The 11,810-nt window shown below is 41.6% G+C and overlaps 2 protein-coding genes across 2 annotated transcripts in view; both read right to left on the reverse strand.

The window, feature by feature from the left end:
* Positions 1 to 228: 228 nt before the first annotated feature.
* The window catches only part of LOC108374749 (protein MCM10 homolog), a 26,269-nt gene continuing 14,687 nt past the window's right edge, over positions 229 to 11,810 (reverse strand). Inside the window, exon 2 of the mRNA XM_017630766.1 lies at positions 229 to 257. Within this exon, the coding sequence (XP_017486255.1) occupies positions 244 to 257 (14 nt within the window). The 3' untranslated portion in view covers positions 229 to 243. The remainder of the gene's footprint in view (positions 258 to 11,810) is intronic.
* On the reverse strand, positions 7,899 to 9,044 carry LOC108374748 (uncharacterized). The gene has a single exon (XM_017630765.1). The coding sequence runs from the start codon at positions 9,038 to 9,040 to the stop codon at positions 8,039 to 8,041; it is 1,002 nt and encodes a 333-aa protein (XP_017486254.1). The 5' UTR covers positions 9,041 to 9,044; the 3' UTR covers positions 7,899 to 8,038.

Raw genomic sequence — 11,810 nt, forward strand, 5'->3', positions numbered from 1 at the left:
TACTTCAAAGCGTTTATAAAAATATATTTACATATATGCACGGACGATTTTTAATATTTTTCAACCGTAAGCAAATCTTCAGTACCATAAAAGATTCAAACACATCAAAGTACAAGCAATGCAATGTCCAAGCTAGTGGTACTCCATTGTGCATGTGTATATGAAAGTATGCATGTATGCGTGTAAAAAATGCCAATTCCAGTTAGTGTTTAACCCATTTTAGCGGACATGGTTTTTTTGGTTTCAGCTGGTTCCAACTGTTAATGAAGCACAATTTTTATGGTTAATCTTGATGAAAGTTACATGTATCGTCGAGAACATGGTTACATGCAGAATTTTAAATTAATTAATATTATTCTCCATACAAAATGTACAAGTATTGCCATATTCAATGCAAAGTTATGCGAAAATCTAAATATTTCGCAAACGTAGGGTTAATGGTTTCGCGCACGTGCCAATCTGGTGGCGATTCGCAGAAATTGAATAATTTGTGTAGATGGAAGCGGCGCGGGGAAGACGAAAGCAGAACAATCGTATATATGTATGTACTTATGTACATTTATAAATGCATACATACTTACATTTCATTTGTTTGTCTTTGTAGATGCATGAAAAATTTGGTATCAGAAATAGGTAATATCAATGAAATGCAGTTTACAAATATGTGCTTTATAAATTTAGGTTTATTAATTAATTAGATATGTAAATGACAATGTGGGGGACAAATATGTACATGAGTAGCGAAGCTGCCACCCATCCAATGGTAACTTCTTGCACTAGAAAAGATTTGAAAACTGCATTATTTCCCTAAATATTGAAAATTTTGAAAAATTTCTTAAATAGTTTCGGCTTAGATTAGCGAGATTTTTACTAATTGCTGGGAAAATCGGACGTTTTCAGATTTTTAGTATTTTTAAAAAAAGTTTCTAAGTCGAAAACAATTAAAAACTGAATTATTTCCATAAATATAGAAAATATGGAAAAAATTCATATAGACTTCCGACTTAGTTTTGTGAGATCTCTACAAAAAAAGGAAAACAATTCTTTTCACAGGTTTTTTTTTAGTCCAATACCAATAGTTTTTTAATTGAAAATAACACAAAAATTGGAAAATGTTATATAATATTTTCGATTTACTTTAACGTTGTGCGTACAAATCACCGAGAAGAAATTATTTTTTCTCCTAAAAACTCTAATACTAATAAAGTTTTATAATTGAAAATATAACAAAATATTACAAAAATCGAAAAAATGCTATATAACATTTTCGATTTATTTTCACGGTATTTGTAGAAATCACCGAAAAAAGGGATTTTTTTATCAAACAATATTTTCACAAAAAACACAAACACTCATGGGACTTTTCTATCTGCAATTATTAATAAAATATCACAAAAGTCGGAAAATGTTTATACTATTTTCGATTTAATTTCATGTTACTTGTACAAATCATTGAAAAAAAATTTAATTTCTTTTACTTGGGTTTTCTATTTGAAAATTTTCCCAAAATATAACAAAAATCATCAATATTCATATTTAATTAACATTCCAAATGCTCTCGTGAGATTTAGCTCTGTTAACATTCTTCTTTTCTGCTTTGTATTTTGCATTCGCTGTTAAGTATTCCAAATATTTGTCGTCCTAAAATTCGCTTCGCCAGTTTAGTTGGCTCGAAAAATGTGGCATTCACAGTTCTTGGACCTTCTCTATAAATATACGTTCTCTGGTTTTTGTTCACTTTTTATTGCGAACCAGCACAAATCAGCTACGCTACCTACCGGATTTCATACGACACAATCAATTCCTAATATAGAATAACAGAATGTAAGCATTTATCGTGCATCGTACGAATTCATAATAGGGGGTATAACGTTGTGAAGCTCATACAGCTCATCGATAAATCGTCTGCGATATTCGCCATCGCCAACGCGTAAAGGTAAATCTTTCGCAGAATCTTTCCCTCGAAAACTCCAAGAGCCGTTTCATTGTCCTTGCATCCGCGTCATACACCAGCACAGGCATGATAAGTGGCTTATAGAGTGTGATCTCTGTACGACGAGAGAGGACTTTACTTCTCAATTGCCTACTCACTCCAAAGTAGCACTTGTTAGCAAGAGTGATTCTCCGTTGGATTTAAAAGCTGACATTATTATTGGTGTTAATGATGGTTCCCAAATAAACGAAGTCGTNGAATCTTTCCCTCGAAAACTCCAAGAGCCGTTTCATTGTCCTTGCATCCGCGTCATACACCAGTGGCTTATAGAGTGTGATCTCTGTACGACGAGAGAGGACTTTACTTCTCTCACTCCCAAATAAACGAAGTCGTCTAGGCAGAACAGACGTAGCCCTTACTTTCTCCGACAGTATCGATGAGGTCGACATACGTGCCTGAGTGGTTCAGTTCTGTGGCTCTTATTATCTTCTCCAACATTAGATTAAAGAAATCACACGAAAAGTAGTCACCTTGTCTTAAACCTCGTTTGGTATCAAACGGCTCGAAGAGGTCCTTCCCAATTCTGACAAAGCTGACGATATTGCTCAACGTCGTTTTACACAGCCGTATTAGTTTCGCCGGGATACTAAATTCAGACATCGCGGCATAAAGACAACTTCTTTTCGTGCTGTCGTAAGCGGCTTTGAAATCGACAAATAGATGGCGCGTGTCGATCCTATTCTCTCGGGTATTTTCCAAGATTTGGCGTATTGTGAATACCTGATCTATGGCGGATTTGCCAGGTTTAAAGCCACACTGATAAGGTCCAATCAGTTCGCTGACGGTAGTGCTGTGCTGAGTCGCTACTTTTAGGTATTGATAGGGCATTCGCACGAGGCGATTTTTCAGGCAACTTTTAGTTGAAAGCAAAAATCGCCTCGTCCGAACGGCCTTTCAACTAATCGCTTTCAACAAAGTTGGNAACTACGTATTCAACTTTTGTTGCCTCGTGCGAATTCCCTATGATCAATACTCGGTAGCGATTTGAAAAGTATCCGATACTTTCGATACTCGGTACCGATAGGTTGAAATTTCTATTAGGAGCGCACAACAGCCAAAAATATGGAATAAAACCAGTTCAGGGGAGCCTCGCATACGGGGCTAATAGATGCAGCCTATAATCGTGAATAAAATAATAAATGTATGTATATAAATTTTCCGAATAGGTTTTATGACAGTGATGCAATAAGAACTGGAATGGGGATTTCCATAAAAAATCTTACGGAGGTTCACCTAAATATCACGTTCCCTTACTCTAAAATTTTACCCAACCAGAATTTCGAGAGTACACATTCGCCACAACGCAAATCTTAATAAGTCTTCTTTGAAGAGAGAACTAGCATAGGTATAACGCATTAAAAGGTCTAATAATGTGTCAAATGTTTTTCATCTTTTAAGAAAAGCATCGTCTTATTTTTAACTTTTGTGTTTTTTAGGTGAAATAATTTTTTTCCAAACTTCAAATGCATATTGTGACTTAGGCACTCCGCACATTACGCGCCTAATTATAGTAGTGTAATCGTTTCGTCATACCCAAACGAATGCATGACGACTCGACTTCTGCACACTTGCGCGCCATACATTAGTCACCAGCTAATAAAAACATACCACACATTATACACTCTCTGCCCGTTCTTTCTCAATTACACACTTCCGCAAATATTTTTGCAGTGAAATATTGCATAAACACCTATGGTTCAATACCATTTGAACGAATTTCAGCTCGAAATCATTAATTTTTATTTACTTCCTCCCAAAATGACGAATAAATTTTATTTCCAACACAAAACAGTAAACAGATGACGATTTCAAAACGGCAAGCGCCTTACACTGTTGGGCGCTTCGATTTATGAAGCTTTTATGATTAGGCGAAAACATGATTATGAATCGTAATGTACAGAGCTTCATTGAAATACATGTGTTCGATTACACTACTATGATTCGGCGCTTAATGTGCGAAGTGCCTTAGGTTTAATGCAGTGAATCGGTTTCGGCTGCCGAATAGGAAGTATTGGATACCGAAATTTTTGTAAAGTATTGGGTACCGACAATTCCGCACATCACTAGTTGACGGTGGGCTTCAGTCTTTCACACAATACACTCGATAAGACCTTAAAATCTATGCTTAGAAGGCTGATCCCGCCATAGTTGGCGCCTTTTTTGTGGATTGGGCAGAGCACACTTAAATTCCAGTCGTCGGGCATACGTTTATCTGACCATATTCTGCATAAGAGTTGATGCATGCACCTTGGCAGCTCTTCGCCGCCGTACTTGAATAGCTCGGCTGGCAGGCTGTCAGCTCGAGCCGCTTTGCTGTTTTTCAGCCACGTAGTCGCTATTCGTACCTCGTCATATTCGGGGGTGGGATGTCGACTCCATCGTCATCGACTAGGGGCTCGCTTTCGTTTTCCCCACTACTTTCAGTGCTGCTACCATTCAGTAGGGTGGAAAAGTGTTCCCTCTATAATTTAACTACGTTCTGGACATCAGTCACTAGGTCGCCATGGTTTTTCTTACAGGAGTTCGCCCTGGTGTTGAAACCTTCACTAAGTCGCCTACTCTCTGATAAAATTTTCGGACGTTATTCCTGTCGGCCAGTGTTTCAAGCTCTTCGCACTTGATCACGAATCCGTGATTACTGGAGTGAGTTGGACAATGAGTAAAGAAAAACGCAACTGCTTCCTTTAAATTCATACAAGTTTTCTTTAATTACGGTTTTTGTTTAGCGATTACAAATTAGTGGAATTTCAAAAATGGAATATTTAGCGAAGCGGCAGTCTGGCTGGTAGCAAGTCAAAAAAAGAAGTGAGAGGCAGCCTATTACATGCCTACTAGGCAACCTATTCAGAGTATTCAAGATTCACAATAGTTATTTTGAGTTTAGTACTAGAAGAGTTACAATAATAGGGAGGTGCCAGAGCTGCCGCGCTTCGTCCATGACAATATTTACAAACAAAACAAATTTAAACTGAAGCCTCGCTGAGGTCCATGTCCTCGACATGCCGGCGGGCCTGCGGAGTGGTGAGCAGCAACAACTCCTGAAGCTCCTCCAACGTTGCCAATGTCTTGGAGATCAATTTTTTCATCTTCCTCGCGCGCTCAATTCGGGCTTGGAGGCTAGAAGCGGCCCTTCGGATGCCTCTCCTTGATTTAAATTTTGCGGCTTGGTGGAGGCGAGAAGGTGCGGTGGAGCAGTGTGTGATGTGCTCGACCACATCGACGACAACTGCGTCGGGAGTCGAACGACCCAGTGGCATGGGAGGTGGCCAGGAAGTTCACACAGTAGTGATGCACCCGTGCTGATTCCAATCGTTCGCCCGGCGTCATGGCGAGGAAGGCTTTGCAGATCTACAACGAGTGGTTGCGACAACAGAGCCGACACTTGGATAACTCCTCTCTGGATCTGTAAAGATACATCGAAGTACGTTGTTAGTTGTGAAGAAAATTAATGCGGACAAGTGTAAAGCGGGGATGAGTATGTTATGACATGTAGTGGTTATGAGTTTGTAAGCTACAGATAGGGCGATTGGGCTAAGCAGGTGGTAGTAAACAGAGCTTCGTTATGCTTCGCGTGACAATTCCGGCTTGGGTGCGGATGTCCACGACGCGAATATTCTGATCAGGAGCGGGGTGTAATTTTGTGACGCGTCCGAGGCGCCACTCATTGGGGGGTAGGAGGTCGTCTTTAATGACAACTAGATCTCCTTCTCTCAGGTTCGGCTCTTGCCCCTTCCATTTATGCCTCTTGTGCAGCTCCTTCAGATACTCGTTCTTCCATCGTGTGCTGAATTGGTGATGGAGTACTTTGAGTTTTTGCCATTTGTTAATAAGAGAGAGATTCTCGTGGTTAGGTTCAGGGAGTGAAAGGAGTGGGGCGCCGCGAAGGAAGTGGCCTGGAGTCAGTGCAAGTAAGTCGCTAGGATCCTGTGACATGGATGATAACGGTCTGGAGTTAAGCACCGCTTCAATGCGCACAAGGAGAGTGGTGAACTCCTCAAAAGTGAAATGATGATTTCCAGCGACCTTTAGCAGATGGGTCTTGAAGCTCTTAACCGCAGCTTCCCACAATCCTCCCATGTGAGGAGCGTATGGGGGAATAAACTGCCATGAAAGGCCATGGTAGCTATACTGTTCAGCGACTTCCTTTGAGACTTCGTGGACAAACGCGGAGAATTCCCTCTGAATGGATCTATGTGCTCCTATGAACGTCTTGCCATTGTCAGACATGATTTTCTTGGGGATCCCTCGACGACCGGCGAATCGGGCAAACGCTGCCTTGAATGCTTCAGCGGTCAAGTCGGAACAAAGCTCCAGATGAATGGCTTTGGTGGAGAAACACACAAACACACATACATAGGCTTTGGAGTATGACGCTCGTCGTAGGGTTGACGTTTTAACCATAAATGGGCCGGCAAAGTCGACACCAGTAGTGTGAAAGGGGAGCGAGTATGTCGACCGTTCTGGTGGTAAGGCAGCCATCATTTGGGAGTGCATCTTCTGCTTGAGTATCGTGCATACCTTGCAGTGAAAAATGCAAGTCTTCACCTTTTGCTTGAGTCGTGGGATATAATATTCCTGCTGAACCATGCGTGTCATCAGCTGTTTTTCCGCATGTAGTAGAGTGTAGTGAAGAAAATCTAGGAAAAGAGTACAGTATCTGGATTTATCTGGAACTATGATTGGATGACGTTCGTTATACGTCAGAGCGGCGTAGGATAGACGACCATTCACGCGCATAAGGCCATGTTTATCGAGAAAGGGGTTCAGAGAGAACAAAGAACATTTTTTACTGACTGGCTTGGCTGTCTCCAAGTCTACAATAGTTTGTCCGTAATATTTATATTGAGCGGTTTTTATGAGTCGTAATTTGGCCTGATTTATTTCTTCATGGGATAAGGAAGTAGTGGGGGGAACTGATGATTTCTGTGTTCCTTTAATAAAACGATACATGTACGCAACTACTTTGAGGGCCCTGGAGAAGGAAGAGAAGCGATCGAGGAGGTCGTCGCCTTCTGTTACGTGAAACGTTTCCACTTGCCTCTTTTCAGGGGGAGTAGAGCTCTTCGGTGTTACTTGGGGCCAACACGCAGGAGGCTTTGTTAGCCACTCCGGGCCTTTCCACCAAAGCGAGCACTCTACCAAATCTTGCGGTCGGGATCCTCTTGTTCCTAAGTCGGCTGGATTTTCGGTGGTGGAGACGTGGCGCCACGTAGCGTTGTTGACATCTTTGAGGATTTGGGATGTTCTGTTGGCCACGTAGGTTTTCCAGGTCCATGGTGGTTTTTCCAGCCAAGCGAGCACGATGGAGGAGTCGGTCCACAAAGTAAGTTCATGAGCTGGCAAATCCAGTTGCGATCGAATTTGTGTCACTAGTTTGGAGAGAAGAACTGCCGCACACAGCTCTAGACGGGGGAGACTCACAGTTTGCAGAGGGGCCACCTTGCTCTTTGCCGCAAGTAGCTGGGAGGAAATAGATGTGTCTCCGTGCTGAACTCTTAGATATACGCAGGCGCAGTACGCCTTCTCGGAGGCGTCTGAGATACCGTGTATTTGAATTGCCTTATCTGGGGAAGATTGTACCCATCGGGGTACAGATATCTCCTTAATTGCGCAGAGATTTTCCCGGAAAGCGTTCCATTTTCAAAATGCTCCAGGCTTAACGTTTTCGTCCCAGTCTGTTCTCTCCGTCCAGAGTTGTTGGAGGAGCATTTTGGCTACAATCATTATGGGCGTTAGCCACCCTGCCGGGTCGAAAAGTTTCGCGACAGACGAGAGGATCTGTCGTTTCGTGGCCGTGATTGTGTTCGGAAGCGGGTCTACGGAGTATGAGAAGGTGTCTGTGAGTGCGTTCCACTTTATTCCAAGGGTTTTTGTAGAACTAGTGTCCAGGAACTGCAGNATGCGTTCCACTTTATTCGAAGGGTTTTTGTAGAACTAGTGTCCTGGAACTGCAGAAATTGGGTTTCAAGGAGATCAGACTGAGGAACGTTTTTTAAGATAGTTTTGTGATTCGCGGTAATCTTTTTGAGAGGAAACCCCGCTGGTTTAAGGGTATCGGAGACCTGTTGTAAAGACTCGCGGGTTGATTCTAGATAGGATGTCGTCGACATATGTCTCCTTGGTTAATATCTCTGAGCTCCTGGGGTACCCCTCTTGAGAGTCTTTGGCTAGCTTTTGGAGGGTTCTTATGGCCAAATATGGCGCACAGTTCACGCCGAACGTCACCGTTTTTAATTTAAAGTCCTCTATTGGACCCTGTTGAGATCTGCGAAATAGAATTCGCTGAAAGTCCTGGTCTTCGTCATACACATATATTTGGCGATACATCTTTTCGATGTCGCCGTTAAATACATATCTGTAGAGACGCGATTTGAGAATTACGAGCATTAAATCATTTTGTAGAACGGGACCTGTGTGGAGAACGTCATTGAGAGAGATGCCGGAGTGGGAGAGCTTTGAAGCGTTAAATACTACTCGGACCTTAGTAGTTTTGCTATCGGGTTTTAAGACCGCATGATGGCGTAAGTAGAACGAGAAGTACTTGCCGTCACGTACTATCTCATGCGAAGAGCAAGGTTCCATATGGTTCAGAGTAATGTATTCTCCCAGAACTTTCGAATATGGTTGTAGTTCGGCTCTTTTTTCTATGCTTCGTTCGACGCTTAGGTATTGTTGTTGAGCTGCTGGTCTTGAGTGTCCTAACGCTATTGTTTCGGGAAACGAGGGTTTGAATGGCAGCTTCACTACGTATCGTCCGTCTTCTCTTCGAAAAGTGGTCCGCTGATATAGCTCCTCGCAGAAGGCGTCGTCGTCCGTTGGAATTGATTCTGCTGGAACCTCCTCCTGCTCCCAAAATCTCCTGAGGAGATCGTTTAATGAGTCGCCTGGGTTCTCAACTATTTGAGTGGAGAATGTTGAAACTCGTTCTGTTAGTGGGCCGCTTAGTATCCACCCAAATATGGAGTTTTGGGCAATCAGGCTTCCACCAACATTAGGTTTAAGTCCTGGAAGTAGAATTTGTGGAATAAGGTCGCTACCTATTACCATATCGATTCTGGCAGGAGCGAAGCAATTGGGGTCTGCTAGGGGCAACGATGGGTATTCTTGAGGGCAGGAAATGAGTCAGTTGAGGCAATATTATCGCAGTTGCAGGTATTTTGATTTGCAAATCTGACGAGCCAAGGGGTAATTGAACATACTTTGTTCGAATTTTGGACTATTCGACCGCCCATTCCTAGAATTTCATAATGTGTGTTTCTAGTTGTAAGACCAAGTAGCTTTTGTATGCGGGAGGATACGAACGTCTTTTGAGATCCTTGATCTATAAGGGCGCGGATTTGAACTATTTCACCATTATGTAATATTGGGTAGTAAGGTTTTTTCTTTGTTACTCGCGAAATGTGAGAGAATTTGTTCCTTGCTATTGTGGTTTGCATTTGGCTTGATTTGAGGTTTGGTAGTCTGATTTGCGCTAGAGAGGCGGGTTTGATTGATGACTTGGGGTGTCTTGACTACCTTAGTGGGTTTTTGAGCCCCCGACGTTTGGGTATTCGTCGAGTAATGGAGCAGGGAGTGGTGTCGCCTTTGACAATACACGCATGTGAAATTGCTTGGACACTCATTTTCTAGGTGAGAATATGCTAGACAGTTCTTGCAGTAATTATTTTCTTTTATATATTTATTTCGATCAGAAGTCGAAAGTTCTTTGAATTTTATGCAATTCATCATGGAGTGATTAGAGTTGCACAGTTTGCACGAAACCTGTCTCTTTGAATCAGTATGGAAGGAGTGAGTTTTATTTTTGAAGCTGTGCATCTGGTTTCCTGGGGTTGAGGTTCGCTGGGTGAAGTTGGGGTAATTTTTTGGTTTCCCTGGCCTATAGGTACTGAGACGCTCCACAACTTCATATCGCGTTGTGAGGAATTGGTCCATTTCTGACCAGAGAGGGAGTTCTTTTCGCGAATTTAGAGATTGCTCCCACAACGCTATAGTTTCACTGGGAGTTTCGACGAACAGAGATAAATCAGCATCGGGTCCCAGTTTTCTGTGGTCACACCGTTCGCTTTAAGAGTGGAGAGACAATTGTTTATGGTTGTCTGTATACTTTGGATTTTTTCCCCGTTTTCATTATGTACGGGCTGAATATTGAACAGGGTCTTTATTTGGTTATCAACCACTATCCTACGGTTTTCGTACCTAGATTTCAGAGCATCCCACGCGAGTTCGAAATTGTTGTCATTTAACCCGTAATTTTTTATAATTAAGCCAGCTTTACCCCTTGTTTTTTGTCTCAGGTGATAAAGCTTTTGGGCTTGGGAGAGTTTAGGATGCTTGATGTACACCGCTGTGAACATGCCCCTAAAGGACGGCCATTCCTCATATCCTCCGTAGAAGATATCAGTGTCACATGCGGGTACCTTGAGATAGTTACCGGGTTTGGTTTGGTTATGGGGCATAAACATCGAGGGTGGGAGGTTGTTGGTTGTTTTCGACTGGATCTTGCTGAGAAGTTCGTTTACCCTCAAACGTGTGCTCAATCCGGCGTCATTGGATGCATCATACTTCGATTCGCATGATTTCCGCGTCTTTTCTTCTGCAGTGCTCATCTGGAGGTTCTCGTGCGCTGTGTCCACCAAAGCCATGTACTTATTCAGCTGCTCCAGATATGTTTTTAATCCGGCTTCGGAATGGTCCGCCTCGCAAATGTTCCACCATTTTTCGCAGTATTTGTCTAATCTTGAGGTTTCAAAGAGGAATTTCTTGTAAGTATTCACTAATTCCTCTTCGTCTGCCTCCGATTTGGATCGAGTCTTAATACGGCTACGAGTTTTTCCTGCTTATCTTCTGTCATTGCTTTAGAATTTGAGGGCTTTAACTTTTAAATTTACTTCAATAATAAATTTTTAAGGGAATTTTAATTATTGGTGAGTTTTGACACACCGTATTATAAGCGAGTTATTTGTGCGCTTGTCCCACTGTGCTGCTTGAGTACAGTCACAGTATGTATGCCTGTATATTTGCCTTTGTTTTGAGAGAAGCAAAGTACACTTGATTTTCAATTCCGCTAGAGCAGCGCTAATTGCGACTGTAGATATTTATATGTATGTACATATACACTTTGCCGAACCGTTGGCTTAAATATTTTGTATATCCGTGTGTACGGATGCGTGTTTACCGCAACGGATAGAGAGCAGTGGCGCCAACCAGTATTTATGTACGTATACTTGTATATGTATGTATGATAAATAGTATGTATGGGATATCTCTAGATTTATATTTCGCGTTAGTTCGGTTTTGGAATGTAGGTAAATATATTTTTTTTGCTTGAAGGGATCTCATGCAAGTTATGTGTGGTGGATTTTATGTTATTTTTCCCACCGTACCGCTTCAGCGCATCTGACGACAGTCCGGAGTATATACGTATGAAGTAACGGCGTTGTTCGCTCGTTAAAAATTTGTTGAGAGATAAAGTTGCTAGCTATATGAGTGCGAGATGTATATATGCTGGAGCATATATATATGGGAATTTGGTGGCTAGGGTGGCTCTGATTATTTTTTATTTATTTTATATTATAATTTAATTTTTTTCTTAATGCGAATTTTCCTAAATAATAGGGTGATTTTTATGTATTTTGTTTGACTTATGCCTTTATGTATATTTTGATAAAGTTTATCACAGATGATGCAGAGATATCCCTAGTTTTCTAGTGTACGTATGTATATACATCTAATTCCATGCAAACTGTACATATAAATTGCGCGAATGTTTATTATTATTTTTATTTATTTTTCTTCGAGGGGTAGTTGATGTGCGTGT

This window comes from Rhagoletis zephyria, unplaced genomic scaffold, assembly GCF_001687245.7.
Source record: "Rhagoletis zephyria isolate East Lansing unplaced genomic scaffold, Rhagoletis_zephyria_1.1 Rzeph_scaffold_08099, whole genome shotgun sequence".
In the NCBI taxonomy this organism is placed as follows: domain Eukaryota; kingdom Metazoa; phylum Arthropoda; class Insecta; order Diptera; family Tephritidae; genus Rhagoletis; species Rhagoletis zephyria.

Bases quoted from the DNA above. Each gene is read 5' to 3' on its own strand.
- LOC108374748 (XM_017630765.1), bottom strand. From the start codon at position 9,040: ATGGTAATAGGTAGCGACCTTATTCCACAAATTCTACTTCCAGGACTT.